Here is a 26938-nt window from a genome sequence, read left to right on the forward strand (position 1 = left end):
TAACAAAGTCTTCTTGGTGAACAGTGGAAAGAAATGGACCTTTTAATATTTGAAGATTTGGAGTTTATACTTCATTCATTCAACTGAAGTAATTGGGATGGGTGATTTGTTCCCTGTCTTATAACCTGTTATGGAAAACAAGGTGATTTGTAAAGCAAATGACCTAAAATAAAAATGATAAAGCACTGAGCTGCTACAGCAAATGCAAGAATACATCAAAGCAGAAGCAAAACAAAAATATTTATAGATGGAGAAAAAAAATCTGACCCTTCAAAATTAACCACTACGAGCAGGAGAAACCAGTTTATTTCTGGATTATCAACTTGAAGCAACTCCTAGATTATCAATTTGAAGGGACTCCTGGGAAGAAAGAATCGGGGTAGAAACAAAAGCAAGGATTTGGCGAGGAAGGGCCACGAGGGCCATCTCTCTTTTGGTGATGCAGAACCATCAGGTTGGCCCAGTTGGTCGAGAAATTGGGATTTTTCTCACGTCAGTGTCATCAATTGTGTGGATTCATGGTTGAACGAGATCAAAGGAAAAACCAGCTTTAAAAAACAATGGCATAAATACAGTGTTAAATCAGTATTACAACCAAAACTCCATCTCTAGTTTGCAGCCACTGTGAACTGAATTTCCATCGATTCATATTCCATCGATTAATTCCAAGAAGACAACAGAATAAATCCCAAATCCTTTCCAATCTAGCTTCTAGCCTCCTGAAGGCATTTTCCAGCTGTACCTCACTTAACAGACAGTGTTCATCCAAAAATCTCCTTTATTTCACAGAAACCGTGATGTTATTTCAGTATGTCTTTAGATTAATATTCAAGCAATGAATATTAATCTAGTAATTGTTATTTAAGTAATTAATTGTTATCACAGAAGTGAAGGTTTACTTTGTGCCACTGAAACACGTAGAACTAAAGCCAAACGTGTTCTGTAGGGATTGTAGGGACAGACATTTGGAAACACAAATCCCTGAGCGAAAGGCAAATGAGGCAAGCGTTCCCAGTGACTGCACGGCGGTTATTGAGGGCCGGTTCCAGCCGCACAGGTTTGGTGACATGCCCTGGGGCATGGCAGGACAGAAAACATGTTTAGGAGCCACATTTATTGCTGGCAAGAGCTCTGAGGGGAGCCCGCCTATTGTGTGTGCCGCGGGGGCTCCCGCGCGCCTGAAGGACCCCTCCGGGCGCGCCTCCCGCGCTGGGGGAGCCGCTCAGGCGCTCTTGGCGGGCACCCCCGGGCCGGCGAGGCCCCCGCGCGCCCCCGCGCCGCCTCCCTGCCCGCGCCGGCGTGCGCGCCGCTGCCGCCTCCCTCCGGCCCTCCCTCCGTCCCTCCTCCCCTCTCTCGCTCTCTGCTCTCCCTCCCTCTCTCCCTCCCTGCCGCCGTGTGCTGGGGGCAGCGCGGCGGAGGCGGCCGTTCCTTGACACAGAGCGAGAGCAGCGTGTCCCCCCCCCCCCCCCCCCCCCCCCCCCCCCCCCCCCCCCCGCGGGCTCTGCAGGGTGAGGGCTGTCCCCTCAGGGGGGGATCGGGGGTGTCGCGAGGGGAAGTGACCGTTGGGCGCGCGGCGGACGCGGTCACGTGGCCGCCGCCACCGCCCCGCGCGCGCACGGGGGAGGGCGGGGCGGGGGGGGGGGCAGGTGCGGCTCGTGCGCGCGCGCGAGATTCCCCCCCCCCGGCGGCCGCGTGCGCGCGCGCTCCCGCGCTCTTCCTTCCCCCCCTTCCTCCTCCTCCTCCTCCTCCTCCTCTCCCCGTGACGCGCCCGCCGCTCGCTCTCTCTCCCGCTCCTCTTGTCTCTCCTTTCACAGAGATGCCCTCGGCTACCAACAGCACCATGGCGAGCAGCACCACCAGCGGCGGCGGCGCTGGCAAAGCCGCGCCGGGCAGCGAGGCCGCCCCGGCGGTGGCGGCGGCGGCAGCGGCCCCGCAGGCGGCGGCGGGTGTGAACATCACCACGGTGCAGACCGAGGCCATGAAGCAGATCCTGGGGGTGATCGACAAGAAGCTGCGCAACCTGGAGAAGAAAAAGGTGCTCCCCCGTGTCCCCGTCTGACTTCCCGCACCGCGTTCTGCCCGCCCCCGGAGCTGCCCCGGCCCGTTCCTTCTCGTTCCCTTGTGCCGGACCCTCCACCGAACCCTCCCGGGTTGTTCCCGGCGTGGCCCCCAGAGGCCGCCCGCTGGAAGGTTCCAGAAGGGCGATCGCCGCTCGCCCGGCCCGTCCCCTTCCCCTGGCGGGGGTCCCGCCGCCCCGGGGCCGGGCCCCGCTCGGCACAGCCCGGAGGAGTCGCGGCTGCCTCCCCTTCCACCCGCTCTCCCCCCCCGCCGCCGCCGCCGCCCGCAGCCCCCTCGGCGGCGCCGCTCCCTCCCCCCTCCTTCCGCCTTTTGTTCGCGGCGGCGGGGCCTTTCCCAGCGCCCTGCCCTCGTCCCGGCCCCGAGCGGCGGCCGGAGCGCTCGGGATGGAGCCCGGCGGGAGCGGTGCCCGGGCGGGCACATGGAGGGAGCCGTAACATGGCGGCGGCCCGGCCTGCCCGGCCCGGCTCATTGTGCCGCCCTCACAAAGCCCTCACAGCCCACCCCGCCCCGCCAGCGCCCTCGGCACGGCCCTCCGCCCGCATCGGCCCGCCCGCAACGCCTTGTTTTTAGGAATGGGGGCCTGGACGTGTCGGGGGGGGTTTTACATCGGCCCGGCGCTCCGCGTTGAACCGCTCAGGGCTTCCTAACCTGCGGAGCTGCCCGTCGGTAAAATAACTAACACACAGCCCAGAGACTCGCCTCGGAACAACACACTGCCAAGCTGGAATCGGGGATTGCTGGAAAATGATTTCGTGTCTGAATAATTTCGTACTGAAAAATAATAACTCCCCTTTTTTGTTTAACTAGCAGTTTTGGTCATAGTAGCCCAGATTAGTGTTTTATACTCATACCAGTAACGCTGTGCTTATCCTCTTGATTTACTTCAAAGGACAGTCGGAATGTTCACCTGCAAATTTTAGTTTTTCAAATACATATTTTTAGCATTATATAATTTATTTTCAGAGAGGGAAATATTAGCAGTAAATCAGTGTTTACAGCTGAGCTGTAAATGAAACAAGCTGTGCTTTATTTGTAAATAATACACTGTATGTAAATAATACACTGTGGATAAATAATACAGGTATAAATACACTGTGTAGTGTAGCTTCCCACTTAAAAAAAATGGATGGGGGATTTTGCTGCATTTTAGTCATGAAATAACCAAAATCAGCAAGCCAGGAGCTCTTAGATAAATTTTGGAGTAGGAGGAGCTTTTGATCTTTGTCTGAATACTGGTGTGTATGCACAGGACAACATATGTGTCTTGTCATTAATATGTGTGGATGTGTGCACACACAATACCGGGCCCCAGCTCAAGAGAGGAGATTTTTATGTCTCTGATTGTTTTATGTCTCTATTTGTTCAAGCCAAAAAATGGTTTGAAATTACTGTTCCAGCCAATCTGCTCAAAAATCCTCTGAAAATATATGATGCTAAAAATGTGTATTTTAAAAGCTAAGTAGGTGAACATTCTGTCCTTTGAAGGAATCAAGAGGATAAGCCCAGTGTTATTGGTGAGAGGGTCAGCTTTCCTTGTGAGTAGCGTTTTTATTTACCTTTGAAAATAAATAATTTACTCCTAATTTACACTTGGTTTAGCCCTTCCTTTCTGAGTGGACTTTTAGTCAACTTCCATAGTACAAGTGTGGTGTCACAGCAAGTGTATAAAGGGGACAAAGTGCCCTTTTTTCCTAGAAATGGCTTCTGTTTGAAGATGTTCCTCTAAAATGATTTCAGGCATTTTTTGGGGGGTATTCTGTGCTGGACAGTGTGGACCTAAAGAAGAGGCAGTGGCTGGTCTTGAAACCCTGGGTGTGATCTCACAGTGATGAATTAAAGTTGCAAGACTCCCAAGTCTTACTGAGTTAGGACTCAGAGAAGCACTGCAGAAGTCAGTAGTTCTTGGTTATTAAACAGAACTGCACATTTTTGGGCTTGAGCCTCTACCTCGATTCCTCAGTCAAGAATTTTTCACTAAATCAGTGTTCTTTAATAAAGAGTATTGAGGGCTTTGTGTCCTAAAACAAAGCTCATTGTACACGTGGGCCTCAATATTTTTATGTTACTTCTTAGTAAGTGTAACAAATTCATTTGTTTTCCTTTATTTTGAATCTTTGGACACAAATAAATTAATTTTTTTAACCATCCAGGAAGTAAAATTATAGTGGATGCCACACAGATGAGAAATCCAGTAAATCTCACTGAAACTTGTGCTCAGGTGAACACTCAGTCCTTTCTTTGTCAGCAGCTGATAATGAAGGCCAGAAGAGAGGATTTTTGAGAGCTTTGTGTTTGAGAATGAATACAAAAAAAAACTTGAGTTAGACCCATCCTCCTGAAGGATGAAAAATGATTGTTCTGTAAGAGGGACCATCTTAGGTTTTAGGTCATAGGAGTGTGCAGCTTTTAGCTGAGGAAAGGTCACTCTTTATGAAGAAAATAGAATTTTTGAATTAAATTCAGTGTCATGTTTCCTGGTAAACTATGAGGATAAAAGGGCATGAGCACCACAATACAGTACACAAATTGAAATAATAATTATAACTTTGTGCTATACTGTTCTGAATGTTTCTGTGTAAATTGTAAATACAAGATTATTAGTTACACTTTCATTTTCTTTTCCTAAAAGTGACCTCATTTAAAAGAAGGAGTATTGTTTGTGTTAAAAGGGACCAGGGTAAACTGAATTGCTGTTGGGAAATGCATGTGAAAACATGGCCTGGAAATGTCTGTGTTCCCTCACGGCTTTATGTTTGGAAATGATGGGAAAGCTCTCCTGTGTTCTTGCTTTTAAAGACAGGATATTGGTGTGTGCATGAAGAGGGCAATCAGAGGAGTATTTTCAGAGCATTCAAACCTGCAACTCCAGTGTATGGTGACAAACTCAGTTCATGGAAAAGCTGCCTGAACTCCTCCTGGTGTTTGTTGGGTGTCTGAGGTTACAATCCCGCCTAGGAGAAAATACTTCATTAAGACCTATATTTTCTTCTTTTCCCATCTTTTTGTTTTGTTTTGTTTTGTTTTTAGAGGGAAAAACCTTTCCAAATTCCAAGCCAGATGAATGTAGGTTGAACGTGGGTTTAGTTCCAGTGATTAATGAAAAGCCCAGTTAATTGTGCTTTCACCTCATGTCACAGAGCACGAGCTGTGCAAGAACAGTTGATGGAACAAACCTTCTGCCCAATGGACAAAACAGTTATTGCCAACACGTGGTTTGGGGTATGGGCAGGTGTTCCCAAAGATTAGTCTTGTGCAGCTGTAAATGTGAGGTGAAGCGCACGAGCAGAGTTGGGAAGATGGCCCACGATGGGGCTGGTAACTTGAGCTGCTGTTGCCTTATCAGCCTGGCTGAATTTCCTACCAGTGTAACCCTGACTGGGGTGGAAGATGAGGAGTTAACAAGTGCTGCTGTCTTTACTGCACAGGAATTCTCATGCAGCAGCAGATGGATGTTTGACTTGATCTGACTTGGTTCAATAAAATGTTGGATTTCACCCGGGAAACGGGAACCTCCCTAAAAGCTGGGATCAGTTTTCCACCCTTGTAGGTGCAGTTAATGGTGTCAGGAAGTGCTGCGCTTGAATTGCCCATCGGTAGCAACTTTCTGAAGTGCTTTTGACCACTGTTTGGGCCACTTGGATGTTACGGCCACATCAGTGTCTCCAGAAGCTTTCCTTGTGAAGCTTGGTTTGGAATTTATCTTTGGAGATTAAATGCTACTCTGAAACAAAGTTGTAAAATTCATTTGAAATCGTATATTGAAAGCCCAAGTCTTTGAAACCTCTCCTGGCAGCAGTTTTGATTATCAGGCTCCATGTGTGGAAATGCAGGCAGGTTGTCTGTGAAATTGTGGTGCTTGGTGCTTCCAGGTTTCAGTTTGGTCTGGTTTGTTTTTAACTTGTCTCACAGCAACTTGTGTTCACTGGATACCTGGTGAGTGAAACACCTTCTGGTTAAAGGTTTTCAGATGCTGCTTTGATGTTTTGTTGACGCTTTCTCTTCAAGAAGAAAAAGACACACAATGTGCTGGAAGAGCCCCATTTGTGTTCTAGAGCTCTGGTTGTGTTCTAGAATTCATTTCTGTTGTAAAAGTCATTTATTTTGAACATAAATGATGTTTAGAGCAAAATACAGATCCCTTGCAGTGTACCCAATTTGCCTGTAGATTCCTGGTTTCTGTGGGAAATGCTGTGTGGTGGTGGTTTGGAAAGAATATCCAAACTTGGAGTTCCAGGCCTCTGACTTAATTCTGGGAACCGAGGAAGGTTTTTTTTCCTCTGGGGTGAGCTGCTCATCAAACTGCAGTCTCAAACTAATAATGTGGAGAGACTTTTTTCTCAGCTGTCAAACTTAACAGACTTTAGGGAAAAAACCCCATAAGAGCATCTACAGCTGTTATTTCAGAAATAAATTCAGTTTAACCAGGAGACCTGTAAATGTTTTGTGTTCTGGAGTATTGGTGGTTTTGCATCCTTATATCTTCTTGATTGTAACTCAGGACTGAAACAGCTTCTCAGGATTTATTGGGGGGTGTGTGTATATATATATATATATATATAATTAGAAATTGTATCCAGACAGTGAGTGTGAGAACTGTGGTGGGTTTTGAGAGGTTCTCAACTTCATGTTTAGTTAAACTGATACAGTTCAAGTGTTTTACCTTTTTGATTTTTTTTTCCCCGCCTATTTTTTTGAGGCAGTGGGAAGACTTGATTTAGTTTTGGGGTTTTATTTGGTCATTTCTGGGCAGTTTTTGCTGCAAAGTTAAACAGATGACTGGGTGGAGATGAAGGTGGAGGGCAGAGAAATTACAATGTAAAACGTTAATAAACTTCTGGTTTGCAACTTGGCTTTTCTTTTGCTTCAGTGCAAAATGCATTACACAGCTAATGTAAATTTTGGATTATCTTAATTGGTTGGTGCTGTCCAAAGCATCCATGCAGGTTTGGAGATACCTCAGAAAACAGACTTGCAGTGACCCCTTCATCTTTTCTTTGCCTGTGCTGAAGTTTGCTCTACAAAAGGGCTGCTCCAGCTGTTTGAAGAGGTTACCTTGTCCCCTTGCACCTTGTCACACACACTCGTGCTGCTGTCATTGCTCTGACCACATCACTGAAATGATCAGGTTAAATATAGAGCCTCCCTCCTGCTCCTGACCCCCTTTTTGGAGGGTTATTTTTAATCTGATGATTCCAGTGATCCAGTTTAGAGCACAGCACTGTAAATGACTGTACCAGCACAGCTGAGTGGTCAGGCATTTGTAAAGCCACTGTTGGTTTGGAAGGTAATGTCATGGGACTGCATTTTTTTGTTTTCAATTCAAGATGACATTTGTGAGGCAATTCAGAGGAGGTAAAGAGAGCTTGGGTGTGGGGGAAGGTGTCTCTTCCCTCAAGAAGTAACTGGATTTTGGATTCCTATTCAAGTAAACTCCAGAGTGTGGTTAAACAATTAACACCAGCACCTTCCCCTTGCCCCCGGGAGCCTGTTTGGAGTGCTTTTCTCCCAGGAAACTCCAGAATACTTGAGGTTTCTCAGGGGAAAAAGCTGGAGCAGGGTGGCTTTGCTGCCTGGATAACTGGGGAGCTGCTGACTCATGAGCTGTTCAATACACAATTTATGTGCTCACTTTGCCACTGGATGATTGTTTTTTCTGCTGGTTGAGCTTTTATGCTTGGAGATCTCTCTCTGATGAGTGAGGGTGAGGTTCTGTAAGAGGGGGGAAATCAGGAAAACCTTTCCCTCTTGCAGGCACTGCAGTAGGTTGCTAAGCAGGAATTTTACTGCAGTTGTTTTACAGCACTAATGCTGCTCTTAGGTTGCTGGTAGAGATTAAGAAGGAGGCATTTCACTTAATATTTGTGTGTAATTCAGCCTTTGGATCTCAGAGTGTCTTTGGGATGATAGGAAAATGCTTACTTGGCATCTGAAATCTTTGTGATAATGTACGACTAAAAGCACATTTGCTTGTCCTCTGCATTGCAGCTGACAGGGCTTTCCTTCCTCTGCTTTCACCTTCCCATTTGAATGTTTTTAAGGAAGAACAAGTGAAGACAAGTAACTTTCCTTCTATTCCTTTGTTTTTTACTTGAATAAAACCAAGCAAAGCATTTACATCAGATTTCTAAGTACTTGACCATTTAAGAACACCGTGTGCGTTGTTACACGTGTTATTGTGATACCTTAATCTGAAAGCACCAGCCACGCTGAAATGCAGCAGCATGGAAACAGTATACAGAAATTGTAATTATTTAGGAGATTTTTGTCTCTTCCCACCCTCGTGCCCTCAGCCACCAGCATGGATTGTGTGAGTGCTTTGCAGCAGAGTTCTGCAATATATGTTTCCCCAAACAAGGAAGCGTTCTGGAATGTGGTGTTCTGCCCTGTTTGTTTTACTGTTGTTTGTGGGTTTGTGTTGCAGGCTGGCTCACGGGATTTGTTGGGGTTGTTGAGTGCATTTTTGATGGTGTTTGATGGTGTTTGCAGGGTGTTCACTGTGCAGCCTCCCAAACAGTTGCATCGGTGTGACCGAGGGAATTGTGATCTGCAGCGAGGGGTCAGCAACTCGGGGGAGTAGGAGCTTAGTTTAACATTTCCTTGTCTGCAAGCCAGGTTTTTTTAGGATTTAAGCCCCCTTAGGTAGGGAAGGTCTGGATAGGCCTGGCTTTACTCTGGAGCCCTTTTGGCTTCACAGCTCAGCCACGCTCAGAGAACGATGAGAACTGTTCTGTGATTGCCCAACTGTGTCAGCATCTGTTCTAAAATCAGTGTGGAGCAGAGTGAACTGACCTTACTTCCTGTTGGGGGAGATCTGCAGTGTGCCAGATGCTCCTCAGGGCTGCTTTTTGATGTGTTCTGAGCTGGGGCTGTCTTTAACAACTGTCACCATGCAGTGTCTGTCCCCAGCAGCAAATTCTCAGTCATGTCTTTTTGAAGCTCAGGAAGTTATTTCTTTAACTTTGACTTTCATCTTTCAGATGAAGAAGTTAAATTTTGTATCTGACCTGTAGGACTTCCAAAGAAATAAACTGGGCATTGGGTGACATCAAAAGGCCTGAGTCTCATAAGGGTGGTTGTGTTTCAGCATCAAATACCCTCTAAGAGGGGCTTTCCTGGTAAAGTTTGGCAGACTGAGCTTTCTAGAAGGCCTGAGATTGAGCGTAGAAGTTGAATTAACTAGAAAAATATCAGTAAAATGAAACAAAGGCCAAAAGCAACAACGACAAAAAAGTCACTCAGTGGCAAATATAAATCCTAAACCAGTGTTGTATCATTAAAAATTAGTTGTTCCTCTCACTTTTCATGTTATGCTAGATTGGGAAGATAATAGTTAAGGATTCATTTTAATAACTTTTATTTGATCAAGGCAAATTTCATGCAAAATACAATCATGTGATAATACAGAAATGATGAAAACAGGTTATTAATGAGGTATGTCCTTCTTACAGACTTTGTTTCTTTTTGAAGGCCCTTTCTCCTTAGCCTGTAGAATCTGTCTTGGGCATGCAGGAGTTTCACCTGCTTTTGTGGTCATGTCAGTGTTCTGCATGGGTTTCTATTGAAGCAGATTAGAGAACTCATCCAGCTGAAAATTAGCCTGATGATTCCCTTTTCAGTTTCTTCCCATGGAAAAAAAAATCCTTAATGCTCTCGAAGGAAACTGTTTTAGAGCTATTAATATGACTTGTGTTGGTGGGCATTATTGCACAGAGCATCAGAAACTATTTTAAATTCTTAACAACTCTTAACTGATGCAACTACAGAGAATTACAGTTCTGAATCCTCCCAGAGCTGATAGTGGAGGTTTACAGTCGTGTTTTTGGTGGTGTAGTGACACAGTGAGCTCTAGCTCAGATCTCAGTTCAGCTCCCTGGTGTTTGGACTGAAGGGAATGCAGTGAGAGTGGTGTTCCCTTTGGGAGGAATGTGTGTTTCCTTAGAAATTCACTCCAGTCATGAAGACATACTGTGATAGCCAAATAAAGGGTAAAATATTTATCCCTTAGGGAAGTATTTACATTTTGTTTAATCCAGAAGACGATTTTTCTCGGCTGGTCTTTTTACATGGCAGTTTGATGCTTGTGTAAGGTGTTACGGTCTGTTCACTGTAATTACAGTACATAATTCTGTTGGCACAAGGAGGAAAAAGCAGTAACTGGATTTAGACTCTTCCTAATGGTATTTGTCTTGCTTTTCAGAGCAAACTTGATGATTACCAGGAACGAATGAACAAGGGAGAACGTCTGAATCAAGATCAACTGGTAAAAACAACAACAAAACCCCACTATCCAGATCTCTGTTCACTTGTTCTGTGTTCTTGGTGGGGAGTTAAGGGGTGGCTTTCACTTCCCCAGTGTAGCTGAGTTAGAGGTGGAGCTCAGACCAATAATAAGCTGCGTGTGTGTGTCTGTCCCAGCTCTGAGTGCAGGTGGGGAGCTCCAGATGAGCTCTGTGCTGCGTCTCTTCTTGTTGGGGCTGGTTCTTGAAGCAGCTTCTTGGAGAGCTCAATTCAACAGCAGTTTTGCAGTTGTTGTAAATGTGGTACAAATAACGATTTAAATTCAGTTGTGTGATGCAAACATTCATATTGATACTTAAAGAGATTACCAGATGCTCAGTAATCAACATGTTCTTGATGATTTTTAACACTGAGAAAAGCAGCAAAAAGATACCTGCAGCTATTGCAGCTGTTGACACTTACAGAGCTGCTTCCCTTGGTCCATGTGCCAGACCTTCACTTGGGCCCTTCTGTGCCAAATGAAAACTGAAATATCAGTGTATTTTTATTTTGTAATGGCACCTTGTGAAGATAAACCACAATCAAGTTGCTGTTTGAGGAGCAGGGCAGAGGGCTGACAGGTCATATTGAGGAGGGAAGCTCATGACGAAGTTTTAGGAGGGCAATAGCTTGACTGCCAGTCCATAGTTGGCACAGTCCTCATTCAGGGATGCTGCATCTCACTTAGAAACTGAACACGTGGGGATTTATTTGTTAAAAGTCTGTGGTTTTTTTTCTATTTGTGATGGTTTACATTTGTGGTTTTCTTTGTTTTTTTTTTTTTTTTTTTAGGATGCAGTGTCAAAATACCAGGAAGTGACAAATAATCTGGAATTTGCTAAAGAACTGCAGAGGAGTTTCATGGCTCTGAGCCAAGATGTGAGTAAAAGATCAAGCCATGCCATGTGGGTTTTCCAAACCTTTGGGCTTTGCTCCTTTTCACTGGTGCAGTCAGTAATCACCTCTGTTTATAGAGATTAATTGGTCATGGTTTCTTGTATGTTTGACTCTTCTGTATATTAATTGGTGTCAGGTTTTCTGAAGACGATTTCTAAAAGATTTTCCTGATGCATTACATAAATGTATGGAAACAAGAATAATGTTGTAATTTTCTGACAGAAAAATAAGTATTGAAAACAGTGGGGTCACAGAACAGGCCTGTCATGCAATATTGTAGATGGTCACTTCCTGCGAGTTCCCTTACAGGGATTTCACAGGCCTGCTTCTGACTCTGGGCTTTCAGTTCTTGATTTACCACATGGCATAAAGTCTCAGCACCTGAAAGCATTGCATTTGCTTTGTTACGATATTCTTCCTGTCTTGTTAATTGCAAATAGTCTGAATGAAGCTACAGTCTGAGACAAGATTAATCTTCCTTTCATAAGGGATAATGACCTGAACACCAATAAAACAATCTTCGCGTTGGCGTTTTATCCAGGATGCAAAATAAGTGACCAAGAGTTCAGTTGTAAAAAGTTCTGGAAGGAGCAGCAGCGCTGGAGGAGTTGGTTGTGCAGCAGACTGGTCTAATGAGTGTATTTAGTTTGTGAACAGACTATGTGATAATGTGAAGAGCATCAGCATCCACGTGTTACAGACGGCTTTCTCTGTTGTAGCTGTAAATTTGTAGGACTCAAAGCCAAGCTGTTTCTTTGCTTTTCTTGCATCAGGGTTCCATCTGTGTTTATGGAATGTTAGCAATGGAGAACTTGTCTTTTCTGGGCCAGTTTGTCCTGAGGTATTTCCCTGGTTAGCTGACAGCAGTCAGTGAATCCAAACTGGTGCTCTGCTTTTAGACTTGGTTGCAGATCTTTGGGATTGGAGTTAGTTCTCATTCAGTTGATTTTAAGATACGTCTCTGATGTTAAAAAAGAAATTTAGACGTTTCAAAAGAGAGAAAGTTACTGTCACAAGCTACATTTTTGGAAAGAGAAGATTTAATCTAAAAAGGAAACAAGCTGAATTTGGGATGCTTAGATTAAAAATGGAAGAAACATCCTGTAGGTTCAGGCTAGTGTTGCATTTAAGACTGTGTTGTGACTGCAGGTTTAGAAGGTTCAGTGCAGAGCACAAGGTTGATGGTTATCATCCACTCCCTTCCAGCATCTGTGAAAATGCCAGGGTAGGTGCAGATTTGTTCCTTGTAGTGTCTGACTGGGGACCTCATGTCCAAGAATTCCTTTAAATCCTTTTTGAACTGGCTGATCCCATCTGTCTCCCCAGCCTTTCATGAGTTCTCTCCCATGGTACACGAAAAAAGTGAATCCCTCCTCCTGTCCTGGGAGATGGTGAATAACCTCTCTGTACCTTTCTTTAGCAGTAAGAGCCATTTCCAGTGTGTTGTTCCTTGGGTTCCCCCAGATCCAGAAGACGATAAAGAAGACGGCTCGCAGGGAGCAGCTGATGCGGGAGGAGGCCGAGCAGAAGCGTTTAAAGACGGTGCTGGAGCTGCAGTTCATCCTGGAGAAGTTGGGGGACGATGAAGTTCGCAGCGACCTGAAACAGGGCTCCAACGGGGTCCCAGTGCTGACAGAGGAGGAGCTCACAGTGCTGGATGAGTTCTACAAGCTGGTGTACCCCGAGCGAGACATGAACGTCAGGTGGGGTTACAGCAAAGAGCTTTGCTTTCTGATTGTCAGTCACTTCATGTATTTACTGTAGTCATTGAAAGACTTAGGAAGAAATTAACTCTTACTAATTATTTTTTAAGGTTGAATGAGCAGTATGAGCAAGCATCTGTTCACCTGTGGGACTTACTGGAAGGGAAGGAAAAACCAGTTTGTGGAACAACCTGTAAGTGTAGTCTCAGTATGAAGAGAGACAGCACACTGAATTTATGCTTGAATTAAAATACACTTCTGATATAAGAGAACTTAGGCAGTTACTTATCTTTGTGAGTTTTTAGAGTAACTGCTTTTTTTTCCAGATCTTGACCGCACTAACAATAACTTCTGAAGTGTGGGCTCACTGTGTAGTGTATTTTTTTCATGCTGACATAGCATTATTCAGTATTTAAGCTGCTGTTTCAGCAGTATTCTGCTGCTGGTGGTGCTTAGTAGCAATTCTTTATTTTGTGGAGACCTGTGTATGGACAAGGAGCTTTGTCAATAACACCTAATACATAAACTTGAATGGCCTTCATTGGTGTGATGTTCTCTCCCCCTGGGCTCCTGCAGAAAGCACTCTGGTTTTGCCATATTTTCATTGAACTCTGCAGACCAGGCTGTGATCATGCCAACAGTCTGCTTTCTTGCAGAAATAAAAATCTCCGCAGCAATCTGCAGTACTGCTGCCCTGCCAGTGTGGCTGATTTCCTGTGGGTTAAGGTGCCCAGCCACTCATCTGAGGCACTGAATGCAAGTGGTTTTGCTTACACAGGCTGATTTGAGCCACTTCACCTCAGAGGAAGAGCCTTCATGAAGGTGGCACCTGTGTAATTTCTTTTGTAAGAAATTGGTTTACAGTAGTGTTTTTTTAATTGGGAAAATACAAACAAGTCAGATACAGTTGAAAGTTCAGCGAGTTTTGAAAACTTTCCAAACTCAAAACTAAGCAACCAGAGAGTATTTTTTTAATAGCAGGAATAAAAGAAAACAAACAACACTTTGAAGTGTTTCACAAATCTTCTGGGGAGTATTATATGCTCTTAAGGTTATTCCTACCCTTAAGAAACTGGGTTATTTATTGATTTATTTAATGTAATCTAGTAAGAAGAAGTCCTGTCAATAGTGGTCATGCAGTGGCTTGGGACATCTCCCCAGCAAAAGGGTAATAAAATTTGTGTGATCTCAGGGAAGGGAGGCAGAGATGGTCAGGACTGAGTCAGTGTTAATCTTTTCCTTGCACTCTCCTAGACAAAGCCCTGAGGGAGCTGGTGGAACGGATCCTTCAGACCAGTTACTTCGACAGCACCCACAACCACCAGAACGGGCTGTGTGAGGAGGAGGAGGCAGCACCTGCGCCGGCAGTAGAAGACACTGTGGCAGAGGCTGGTGAGAACATCAGGATGCCTGGCACTGATCTGGTTTTGCTGTACTGGCTCATCTCTGGGTTCCTCACAATGATTACACTGCAGATTAAAGTTCTGCCTGCCTGAGGCTTTCCCATTTTCCAGTGGTTCCCATCGCTTTAATCCTTTGTTAGGAGGGAACAGTTTTGAAGCAAGGTCTTAAACTTGGGAATATTGTATCAAATTTTAAGAAAAAATCATTACTTCTTTCCTTTTTCAATATGTTGTGGAGAAAACAGAAACTTGGGGTAGCTGAACATGACTCGCCCCAGCAAGAATTTGATGTGGGTTTTTTCCTAATTCAAAACTCTCAGGTTATTTTTTATTATTAGTATTCTGTTATTGCCCCTCACATTCTGAGATACCAGAAGAGGTTTTTTTGGTCTAACTTTTTCTTCTTGATCTGTAACGTATGTGGGTGGTGAGGTTTTTCTGTTTGTTTGTTTTGGTGGGGTTGTGTTGTTTTTGTTTGTTGGGGTTGTTAATGTTTGGGGTTTTGTTTTGGGGGGGGGTGTCTTCTCTTTGGTTTTTTTGCTTGGTTTTCTTGTTCGATTTTCTTATACAAGGTGTTTTTTCCCCCCCACATAAATTGTATATTTCTTTTTCTTACAGAACCTGATGCAGCAGAAGAATTTACTGAACCAACTGAAGTTGAATCAACTGAGGTATTATTCACTGGAAAGACTGTCATTTTGTGTACCTTTAATGCCACTTACTTTTACTTTCATACCCTTTCTTATTTTTATTTTAGTATGTAAACAGACAATTCATGGCAGAGGCTCAGTTCAGCAGTAGTGAGAAGGAACAGGTAGATGAGTGGACAGTTGAAACGGTTGAGGTAAGATCTTGTGTACTGCAGGTAAAATTGCAATCCCTGTTTCTGCTGGCTCACAATTCATGAGAGGTTTTAGTATTGCATCCCTTCTCCCCCAATATATTAAAAAAAATACATATATTTAAGTAGGGTTGGACTCACCACTCATTCTTTAATTACATATTTAGCTCAGGAGTAACTAAAATAAAAAGAAATAAAACTTACACAGTCTGGCTGAGTTTACAGAGAACTTGCTTTTGTTCATTAGTGGCTTGCTTGGGAAAACAGGACTTAAAAGTCCTGGGCTTAAAAAAAAAAGACCTGAAATAGTTTTTTGAAGCTTTTTTTGTTTAGGAGAAAGTAGCTGCTAATAGAGAACTTCAGGTTTACCTGCCCAGCTGCTGACAGCATGGCGTAGTTGTGCTTTCATTGAGCAGGTCCATGGAGAGGGAGCTGAGATTAGTAACTCAACTAATAACCTCCTGCAGGTTGCTTATGTGCGTGATTTTATGTTAAAATATGCTTGTGTGTCGTCTCTGCTTCCACGGACTACAGTTCCTCGAGTATTCCACTTGTTACTACTTTGCAGTTGAGTGATTGTTCACTTGTGGTGTTTGTGGTAAACTGGTGTTGGGATCCATTCCCAGTTAAGTGATTTGTGCGCTGGAATTTCTGTTTTGGTGTGCTGGAAAGGACAGGTCCATGGAGTCATTCAGATGTTTGATATGCTGGAATTTGAATTGTGTCCATCTGCCACAAACAAGTATGAGCAGCACCTTTTGGGTGCTGGAAATTCCATTTTTGCATTCACTTTACCAGCAAAATTCCAGATTGTCGATTTTTTAGACTCTTCCTTGGTTTCTTCCGGCTGTTTGAAGTGTAGGAGTGGGGTGAGTGTTCAGCATCTTGTGGTGCAAAAGAGAACAGCCATTTGGATCCTGCCTGATTTTACGTGGAGTCTGCCTGAAATTTGTCTCTTAGGGTTTTCAGGACCACTGAAAGGTTTAGTTATGCCCAGGATGGGTGGGAGGTTTCTAGAGCTAACCACACAGCTTTGCCATGGATGTGAATGCTTGGTAGTTTATTGTCCTAGTGTTCCATTCCCTTATGTAAAAAACCCCAACAATATCACTGCTATTGAATGTTTTAAGAAGTCTTTTTAAAAACTGAAGGGACCCTCCAAGCCACACATTAAAGTCATGCTGGATTGAAGTATTCCTGGAAGGCAGAGCATTTTAAAATTACACCAGAGTGTATCTGTGTGTACACCAAGTGTCCACAGTTCTCTCTAGTTCTTAATACTGTGGATGGAGACACAACTCAGGTTGAAAATCGGTATCTCAGATTTCAGAAGCTCATTTTTCATGCATCTTTCCTAGTCAGCTAAATCTGCACTGTCAGCTTTGTTTTCATAGAACAATACAAGGAATATATACTGAGGTCGTCCTTTCTGTCCCAATATCTTGGACACTGTAAAAAGGAATCAGGCAGAAGAAAAAATGGAGTTGAAGACTTTGTTTGTAGTTCAGAACCTTATTTTCTCAGATGTAACATAACGGGAAAATGGAGAATATCTGCCTTTGATGTTGTTTTTGCTGCCCTTCCTGGCATCCCAGTCCCATTTCCCTTGGGAAATGAGGCACAGTGTACAGAGCTTTGTGCTCCTCAGCTCCAGGTAGTTGTGGCATTAAGAGAGTGATAGCTGGGAATTTTGGAAGCTGAAAGAGAACGTTTCCTCAGGCAATCTCCATAATTTTTCCTGAGGAGGAAGGATATCATAAACTCATCTCTTTTTCAGTAGATGGGATACAGTCAGGATTTCTGTGCTATGGTTGTAGTTTGAGAAGTGATGGTGTCTCACAGGACATTTTTTGTATGGGCCTTCTGTAACTTTGAATTAAAGAATTTTCTTGTAAATTGTCCAAGTTATATGATTTCTAATTTTGGTGAATATGTCCTTTGCTGGTAATAGTATTTGTGGGGTTTTCTGTTGTTGTTTGGTGGGCTTTTAACTGATTTTTTTTAAAGTGCTTTCTTTGTCATAAGGAATAACCTGAATCCGTTTGTATGCAAAGTTCTCTGTGTCTTAAATTATGGAGCGTTGGTTGGATGGATTTTGTGTGGAATTGGAACCTGTTCTCAGACTGACAGAATATGCGTTCATTCAGGTTGTTCTGTGGTCTCATCAAACTTCTGGTTTTCCCTTTGCCCCTCCTTTTGCCTTGGCCTTCTGTGGCCTGTCCTGACTGTGTCTGCTGCCAGTGTCAAGGGCAGGGTCCAGAGGGGAGCCTGCAATTTGAGTCAAATATTACTCTGCTCTCCTGAAATGAAGTTTCACTGTGCTGCTCTGTCCCCAAGATGAATGGACATGCATGGTCAGGAATAATTTGCTTTTTGAGTAATGATCCTTTTATTTGAGTAGTCTCTGTACCTTTTTCATGCAGCCCTGTTAAAAAGCTGTTAAATTTAGAACTGTCCTGTCCATTGGCAACCGAACACACTCAACCTGAAATTTGTTTAGCAGTCTCACCCTGCTCTGATTGTACTGGGTCAGAGTACCTGGTGGTGCTAATAAGAACAAAGAAATAGGCCCTAAATGATTTCATTTGACAATAAAAGAGGAGTTTTGAAAAAGATGATCTAGGATCTGAAGCACCACCTGAAGTTCATGCTGTACTGTTGGTGAAAAAGGGAAATGGTAACATTTTGTGCCTGTTGTGTGTTCTTGATGATTCCATGAGCTTGTATTTTTTTTCCTGAAGATACTGGATTTGTATTAATGACTTGGACTTCATAAGTTTAATGACAGTGCTTAAATAATTTTTTTTTGGTAATAATTATGCAGACCAGTAGTCGATGGTTTTACAGCTCCAGTTTTACCCAGTGATCTGGCTTGTGGCTTTTCTTTGACTTTAAAACTTTGTCATGTGCCAAAGACCTATATATGTGATCTGAATAACATTTGCAGATAATTTTTTATTTCTTTATTTGGAAACAGTTAAGATTGTGAAATTTGGGGACTGTGTGACAGACCAGAGCAGTTGTGCTTGGTACATACACAGGAGTTGTCAAATCTCTTCTCTGTGGATGGCTGATAGCAGTGATTGGGATCTGAAGGGAATCTTGGAAAGGACTGTAGGTTCCTTTTTAGTTTTGTTGATACTTTCTTTACAGATGGCTAGGGATTTGGTCAAGGAACAAGTCACTGGAGTTTGTGAGGCAGTTGCATGTGCAGAATGTCGTATCCAAACAAGGTTTGGAAGTGTGAGCAAGAAGTAGGAATACTGGAAGATGCTGTGGGTTTCTTTGAGAAATCTGAAAAAAAAAAAAAATTTACAGGCTTTAGTGGCAATTTAAAGTTCAGACCTGTGATCATAGGACTGGTTTGTCACGTGTCCTGACTGCTGTACAGAAGTCTGCCTCCTGCAGCTCTAATGAGAAATCAGGTATTTCACAGAAATATTTTGAACTTTCAGGTGCATGTATCCTAATTTATATCCTGTGCAACTGTAAGTGGAAGGCATTCCTGTTTATCTGGAAGTTTATTAATATTAGAAGCTCATGGGAATAGGGAAGTGATAGACAAGTTATTGACAATGGTGTTTTTAAAGGACACTTGTTGAAATGAAGAGGGCAATTCTGTATTCTGGGAGCTGCTCAAAGCAAAACTGGTGTAGGGACATCCAAGTGCTCCTTTGTGCAGCTCAACTGTCCTTGTTGCTGTTTGTTTTCAAACTCTTTGATGGTGGGTGTTCTCAGCTGCTCCTGTCCAGCTTTCCTGGTGGCTCTGCTGTCTCTGATAAGGTGGTATTTGTTGCACATTTGATGTGTTGCTCTGTTGGAATCTGTCTGGTAAATCTGAGCTTTCCTGCCCACTGTGAGTTGTGCTTCTGCTTCTGGTGTCCCCCCATGGTGCTGCCTTGCAATGCTGCCTGCTGTTCCCTGAGACAGTAACTCAGTTTGCTAGAATAAAAGTGGCTATGAAAATTGACCATTTTGAAGTCTTAAAGACCCAGAAATTCTGACTCCACTTGTACTTATTAAAAATAATTGTTCCCCATTTGTGCATATTTCTGAAGCTTTTCTCGTCCCCACCTTTCTTTACATTTCCAAATGCTGATAAAGTGCTGTCTCGCATCTTGCTCTAAAAACCCCCTAATATTTTATTAATCAGAAAGGAGTAGATGGAGAGAAAACAGAGCACTGTAATCCTGTGAGTGCTCAGGTCAGGAGCTGTCACTGGTACTGGCATGACCGTAGGATGTAGTATTTTTCTTCAACACCACTGCAGTAATTCCATCCATAATGAGTTAGGCAATAGCCATAAATTCCAAGAACTACCAGGTCACTTTTGTGTTGACTGGAGCTGAGATTTGAGTTGGTTGCTTGTCTCTTGCTAGGTGGTAAATTCGCTGCAGCAGCAGACACAGGCGACATCTCCTCCTGTTCCTGAACCTCACACGCTCCCCACTGTGGCTCAGGCAGATCCTCTGGTGAGAAGGCAGCGAGTACAGGACCTCATGGCACAGATGCAGGGCCCCTACAACTTCATGCAGGTATTTCTCTATTCTGACTGCTCATGTTTTTCAGATAGATGCAGTAAATTGGATTTGATTTTTTTTTAAATTGTTTTTTTAATTTTTTTCCCTTCAGGACTCCATGCTGGAATTTGAGAACCAAACACTTGATCCTGCCATTGTATCTGCACAGCCCATGAACCCAGCACAGAGTTTGGACATGCCACAAATGGTTTGCCCTCCAGGTTTGTAATGGTAAATCCTAAACATAAATACTGGGGAGGCCTGCAAGTCATCTGAAAATGCTTCAGTTACTGCTGCAGAATAAAAGGATCACCACAAGTAATAGTACAGTCATGTTCAAGTGTGTTTTTCTCAGAAAGGTATACTAGTTTTAGTCTTCCAGTTCTCATTTGCTTTATAGGTTCTGCTTAGAAATGGGGAACATCTGAAACTTTTTTTTTTTTTTTTTGAATGGGCAAAATGGAATTTTGCTTTGGATTATTTTGGACAACTCGAAAAAGTGTTTTTGCATGGAGACGGTAACTTGAGTATGGCTTTGCCATGCTAAAGGCCTCATCATCTCATGATGATCAGCTCTCAGAGAACAGAATCAGGTAGGACAGTAATGCTGTTCTGGAAAAGGTTTGATTGTGTAGTAAGTGAAGTTACTTTCTTTCAGTTCATGCCGAGTCAAGACTTGCCCAGCCCACTCAAGTTCCTGTGCAACCAGAAGCTACACAGGTAAAATGTTCAGTGCATTTTATTTTGGATTTGAGCTTTCTAATGGGCCTGGTTACTGTTTCAAAGGGATTTAATTCCTAACTGTATGAGAAACTTCAACTTATAGTTCTGATTTTGGGAAATTGGTTTTCTCCATTATCTCTTCAGCATCACTGCTCACAGGCATTACTGGGTGCAGATTCTGTGCTCTGCAGACACTGCAGACTCTCAGGAATGGAGTCTTACCTTTGCCCAGTGGTGTTCCCTTTGATGTTAAATCATGTGAGGGATATACAGCCTCCCAACCCATGGATCAGCCTTCCCACACAGCAGAGCAACAGCCACAGAAAGAATCAGTTGACCAGATTCAGGCAAGTCAGGTTTCAGAGGGGTGGGAAGGACTCTCCTTGCAGGTATCATCAATATTAGTCTGTGTTTCCTTTTAAAAATAGTATTTTTAGTTGCTATTAATAGGCTACTCCATTTCCCTGTAATTTCAGAATTTTGACCCTGTCTGTGACCAGTAAGTCTGTCATAGTAAGGCTTAATTTGCAAGATCAATTGTTTAGTTATATTCAATGTGCCCACATCAGTTTGTGAGTGTCAGTGTTGATGATGGCTTAGGACACGTGAATTGCCTTTTACATTGGCCCGCAGTTTAGGCCAGGGAATACATTTCCCATCCTAAGTTTTTCTAGTTGTGTTTCAGGTCAATAAGGGAGAAGGCTGCAGGGTTTTTCCTCTCTCACTGTGCTGTTGTGAATGAGGCTGTTGAGCTGAAGTAGAAAATAGTCATTTGTAGAGGTGAAGCTCAGGCCTTGCCACTTTTTTTTGGTATCTCAAAAGCTGCTAAAATGTTGGGTTTTTTTCCCTCTTAGGCTTCGATGTCACTGAATGCAGACCAGACCCCATCCTCATCATCACTTCCCACTGCATCCCAGCCCCAGGTGTTCCAGGCTGGATCCAGCAAGCCTTTGCATAGCAGCGGAATCAACGTCAATGCAGCTCCATTCCAGTCCATGCAAACAGTAAGGAAATAATAAATAAACAGAAAATAATGTAAACTAAAAGAATGAATCCCTTTGTTTTGGTGGGCATTCATTTTGAAATCAGTCATGTAGTTACATAAAATAGCCTTTGGTTGTTCACGTTTCTCAGACTTTGATACTTCATGTGAAAAGTTGTAAAGGTTAATGGGACCAGAGAACCGTCTTTGTACCGTTACAGGTATTCAACATGAATGCACCTGTTCCTCCTGTTAATGAGCCAGAAACCCTTAAGCAGCAGAATCAGTACCAGGCCAGTTACAACCAGAGTTTCTCCAATCAACCTCACCAAGTAGAACAATCAGATCTTCAGCAAGAACAACTCCAGACAGGTACACTTCTTTCAGCAAAAGCTAAAATTGCAGCAGCCTCAGTGTAGAGCAGGTGCTCATGCTGTGAAGGCCTGGAGGATGCAGCAGAGCATGTCACACGTTCTCAAATGTTCCTAGTCTTGAAAAGCTTTCCCCTGACAATACCAGGTTTTGTTACTCTGTCTCAGCTGGAATATCCACCAGAGTGAAATTCAGTGTGTCTTACCTCCAGCTGTCAAAAGAATTTTGGCACTTGATTGGGTTTTCTCTGGGTTGAAAAAAAGCATGAACATGATTATTCTAAAGTGAAACCAAGTAGAGAGGAGTACAAGGTTGGATGATCCCTAAAGTTGCTTTTAAAAAAACTAGGCTATTTGAGGTGGCATTATATAGAGGAAATAGAATAGTAAGGCACAAGTGAGAGCAAATGTGGGCTGCTTCTCACAGGTGATGAGAGATTCTCAAAGGGCCAGAACCTTCTGGGGAAATCAGGGAGACGTGGTTTAAATTCAGCAGGCAAAATGCTTTCCGGGGTAGCAATGTGAAAAACTCAGGTCTCTGTCCAGAGTCCACTGAGATGAAAGTTAGAGGTGCAGAGAGAGACAGAGCTAACAAGGGTGACGTGCTAACAATACTGGGTTATGGAGTAAATAACTGAATACTGAGTTGGAAGGGAGTGTACGTGGGAACGTGCAGAAATACAGACTTAACATTTCTTTTCCCCTCCCATTGCACTGCAGTGGTTGGTACCTACCATGGATCCCCGGACCAGCCTCACCAGGTGGCAGGCAACCACCAGCAGCCCCCCCAGCAGAACACGGGGTTTCCCAGGAACAGCCAGCCTTACTACAACAGCCGGGGGGTGTCCCGTGGGGGATCCCGCGGGGCCCGCGGGCTCATGAACGGTTACCGGGGACCGGCCAATGGATTCCGAGGTGAGCACTCACTCAGCCTGCACCTCTGGCAATTTGTAGCAAAAAACCCACTTGCTTGCACTAAGAAACTAAAGTTTTGGGTGTGGGTTTGGACATCCTGTGAGGATCTCGGGATGTATTAGGCATTTATTGCAGATATAAGCAAATAACAGAAATAGCCAACAGAATTTTCAAGTGGGGAATTTAAATGCCATTTGATGGTTCAGAAGTGTTCTTTATTTTCATTTGTGGTAGCAGTAGTATATTTTAGAGTTCTGTGTTTCACTGTAGTCAGAAGAGACTGGGTAATGTAGAAGCATAAGAACAAAAGGGTCTCAAAGCCACTATGAGGGAATTGACTGGAGTGGAGCAATGATGCTGTAGTTGAGTAAATAAGAGAATTGTCATGATTCTGTAGATGATTATATGTGGCTGTCATTGTTACAATGGGAAAGAGAGATGGTTTCCTTTTCAGGTGTTTGGGGATTAGATTAATGGACATAGGTACTGTCTGCCACGTTCCCCTGTGGCTGGGGAGTAGAGAAGAAACCTGTGTAATAAAAATAGAACTGATTGCAGTATCACTGCATCGGTCACAGCTGTTAGATACAGATCCTGGTATCATAGTTGGTTCTGGATTGAATGTTCTGTAAATCAGACCTCAGATTACTGGAGAAATGCACTGAATTGCTTTTTCCTCCCAGTTCTTACTAGATCTTTGTTCTTGTTTCTTGTAATAGTATTAACCCTGACATTGCAAACATTTGCTTGGCTTGTAGGTAAACAGCTCTTGCTAAAGGTTATTGCTCAGGTTTAGTTAAAATGGTGTTACTGCTTTTCTCTGTGTAGTAGCAGAAAGTGGAGCAGTAAGTTCCCATTTCCAAGTGAAAGACTCATGTCCTGTTCCTTAGGGGGATACGATGGATACCGCCCTTCCTTCTCCAACACTCCCAACAGTGGTTACACGCAGCCCCAGTTCAATGCTCCTCGGGACTACTCCAACTACCAGCGGGTAAGAGACCACAGCGTGGGGGCAAAGATAAAAACACTCAAATCTATCGGTGAGAACTCTGCCAAGGGCTTCTATTGCTAATGAACACCAACTACCTCGGTGTAGTTTGAAAATTTAAACACTAAATACATCTGTTTACGTGTCTTATTTATGTTGAGCAACACATCCTGTAACTGGAGAGAGCATTTGGCATTGCACGTTTTATCACAGCTGCTAGGCAGGAGTAGAAATAAGAACTAATTCTTCTAAGATTAATGCAGGCTGATGAAATGCTGCATGTTGAAGGCACAGGTGTTTTATCAGCATATGTTGCTTTAAAAGCTCCTTATTTTATTTGCAATTAATAATAGTGCCCGGTTTTTATGTTGTAACTTTTTTCATTTCTTTGCCTCAGGATGGATATCAACAGAATTTCAAACGTGGCTCTGGACAAAGTGGACCTCGGGGAGCTCCTAGAGGTAATTTCCTCAGTAGTGAATAATTGATTTGGGCTGAATGGAAGTTTTTTATCCAACTTCCAGAATTCTGGATTTAGAAAGCAACCTCACCCCTTACTCAGCAGTTCACGATTGAAGAGTAAGTTTACTTTCTCTGTCTCCAGAGCTGACCCTGCTTTTGAGCAGGGGTTGGTCCTGGAGAACCTCTTGAGGACCCTGCTGACTTGAATTGTACTGGGATCCTTTGAACTTGTGGTGGAAGTTTTGTTGGCTGTTGAATGAGAAATTCCTGGAAAAGAAGCTAAAACAGCAAATGCTATTGACACTTTAAATGTAGCAGAACTACTTGCCTGCCTTTTAATAATTAAAGCCTCAGGAAACGAAACAGAAAACCCCACAGACATAATGAGGCTGTAGTTGAACTTCTAAATTTTCTTTTGATCGCTACTGCTGTATATTTTAGGAAGCGCAACTGTAATGAAGAAAGTCTTACACAGTTTACATCAGAACATTTAGGAATATTTTTAAATGCCCAGACTTCATCGTTCTAACCCCCTTTTTGTGTGTTTCCCAGGTCGTGGAGGACCCCCCAGACCAAACCGAGGGATGCCTCAGATGAATGCTCAGCAAGTGAATTAAACCCGTTCCCAGGATCACGTTCAACGCCAAAAACACGCTGGCCAGTGTACAATACATGTTACCAGAAGAGTTATTATCTATTTGTTCTCCCTTACAGGAAGTTTGTTGTAAAGGGACTATTTTCATTACCCATAATGACAGGACTACAGTTGCCAGCTTTATATTACCTGGATATTGAAAGGAACAAAACAACGTTTACTCTGCATGTTCTGTCCTAAGCATCATCTTGAGCCTTGCACATGAGATTCAGATTCCTCACCCTTGCTAAGAGTAAAGCAAAAAGAAAAAAAAAAAAAAAAAGGCAATTTCCAGGGTGATCCAATCTCCATGGTTAACTGAAGTGGCAGGAAAAAAGCAAAGACTCACTTCTGACATTTAAAAGCGATTTAACAAATTGGGATAAAATCTGCAAATTCATAAAGATCTACTGTGGTGGCAGTTGACAAAAAATGTGCCCGTGAAAGGATGGAAAAGGTGAAGTGCGGCTTGGTAGAGCAACTGCATTTCAGCTTTTTCTGATTAAATTGAAGCACTGAACAGTTAAAGATGTGTAGTGATGCAATTGCCCTCAATAGACAGGTGGGCTTAGAGCCAGTTTTTGACAAAGAAGAAGCACCCTTAGCTGCAGCCTCCTCATCACCAGGGCCCTGATTCCTGTGGCTAAGGATTTAAGAGCGCTTGCATAACTGCTAATGTAACTGTGTAACTGTTTTTTTTTTTAGGAGAAAAGGAAAAAACAAAAACAAAAACAAAGCTTTGATTTGGCACTTCAACAAAATTTTGCAACAAACGTGGGATATAATCTGGATGGCCACTGTATATTTGATGTGAAGTATTTAGGTATCTCTTTGAAACACTTTTAAGTTCCTTTGATAGCGATGACTTTTGTAAGGATTGGTAATCTCTATCATTCCTTATGACTTGCACATTGTCTGTCACTAATACTTGACCTTGCTGTATTATCACCTGAATAACTGATGCCGGTACTGATGGAAATCTCTAATGGATAATCATAACACTTTTGGTCACATGTCCTTTTGTCTTTCCTGCAGCCTTGAAGGTTTGAAGAAATCTCAAATGCCCGCTGCTGCTGCCCTTTTAATTGCTCTCTTTTGAAAAGCACCAGTATGTGTTTGAGTTGATTTCCCCTTTGAAGGGAAATGACAGCCAGCAGTTACAGTTCTAATGGTATAAGCAAGACAAATAAAACATGTTTATAAAAATTGTATCCTGGAACACTGGTTTTCAACGACTGAAACAGATTCCATGTGATGGGGTGACATTTCATAAGGGTTTTTTTATTTGTGTTTGGTTTTTTTTTCCCCCTGATAGTCTCCTTTTCCTGACTAGATGTAAACCCTCGTCCTGTTTTCCTGGTTTTACTCTACTAGCTGTGACTTCTGAGAAACCTTTATTTTTGTGGACTTTTCCTTTTCATCAAGGCAGCGATGTATAAAAGGAACGGCATAAGCCTAGGAGCTGGAAAATACCAAGTCTTACTCAAGTTTTACTGCATCCTTGTGGTATAATCCTTGGAAAAATCACTTGTGCCTGCCTTCTGCGCACATGCACTCTCTCTGCAGCGGGGAGAATATTTTGATGCTGCCTCCATAGAGGTGTTGGTAGTTCTGTCGCATTCTATAGCACGTGCAAGAAGAAAAGTGCTATATGCTCTCATGTTAAGTATTGCTCATCAGATAATTCCTGCCTGTGGAAAGGTGAAATTCAGGAACAGCTGCGTGTTGTTTAACTGTTCTGTACAAAACTCAAGGTTGTTTTCACTCAGAACTTTCAGAACTCGCGGTCAGATGTTTTGACTTCGCGGTGGAACAACCTGGGACTCCGGACAAAACAGGTGGTGATCTCGCTTTCCTATGTCCTGTGTGAAGAGCACAAATGAGAAATGGTTTTGCAGCGGGAAGTGATAAGTTTGTGAAGACAATATTCCACCCCAGGCATCCTGAAACGGTGCTGATGTCTGGGAGCAGCAGTTTGAGTCAAGGCCTAAAAACATTCCGTACCAGTGTCACAATCCAAAAGCTGCAGCCCGGGAGAAGTTGCTGTTCTGTGTCTTTTTTAGGAGGTTATTACTGAGATAATAGTCCCAACTGTTTTTTAACTGGAAACAAATAAAAAGACAAACCTTTTAATGTCGAACCA

General features: G+C 43.3%; 1 protein-coding gene across 2 annotated transcripts; it reads left to right on the forward strand.

The window, feature by feature from the left end:
• Positions 1-1725: 1725 nt before the first annotated feature.
• Positions 1726-26936, forward strand: CAPRIN1 (cell cycle associated protein 1). 2 transcript variants are annotated; one of them, XM_027900477.1, is made up of 17 exons: positions 1727-2035; positions 10277-10339; positions 11149-11235; positions 12718-12956; positions 13067-13149; positions 14211-14348; positions 14978-15030; positions 15117-15203; positions 19580-19735; positions 19833-19941; positions 20379-20440; positions 21298-21447; positions 21647-21797; positions 22517-22711; positions 23602-23702; positions 24097-24160; positions 24714-26936. In XM_027900477.1, exons 1-17 carry the CDS (start codon positions 1817-1819, stop codon positions 24776-24778), a joined length of 2022 nt encoding a protein of 673 aa, XP_027756278.1. In that variant the 5' UTR covers positions 1727-1816; the 3' UTR covers positions 24779-26936. The 2 variants fall into 2 exon arrangements, with proteins under 2 accessions (XP_027756279.1, XP_027756278.1); XM_027900478.1 differs by lacking the exon at positions 15117-15203 and having other exon boundaries at positions 1726-2035.
• Positions 26937-26938: the final 2 nt, after the last annotated feature.

This window comes from Empidonax traillii, unplaced genomic scaffold (genome assembly GCF_003031625.1).
Source record: "Empidonax traillii isolate 1590-97213 ecotype Southwest subspecies unplaced genomic scaffold, ASM303162v1 scaffold733:size745334, whole genome shotgun sequence".
Lineage (NCBI taxonomy): Eukaryota > Metazoa > Chordata > Aves > Passeriformes > Tyrannidae > Empidonax > Empidonax traillii.

What these genes read in the sequence shown, in the direction of transcription:
- CAPRIN1 (XM_027900477.1), top strand. Translation starts at nt 1,817, where the DNA reads ATGCCCTCGGCTACCAACAGCACCATGGCGAGCAGCACCACCAGCGGC. An exon ending in GAGCGAGACATGAACGTCAG is followed by an intron (nt 12,957 to 13,066) that starts GTGGGGTTACAG and finishes TTATTTTTTAAG; the next exon opens with GTTGAATGAGCAGTATGAGC. An exon ending in GCCCCTACAACTTCATGCAG is followed by an intron (nt 19,736 to 19,832) that starts GTATTTCTCTAT and finishes TTTTCCCTTCAG; the next exon opens with GACTCCATGCTGGAATTTGA.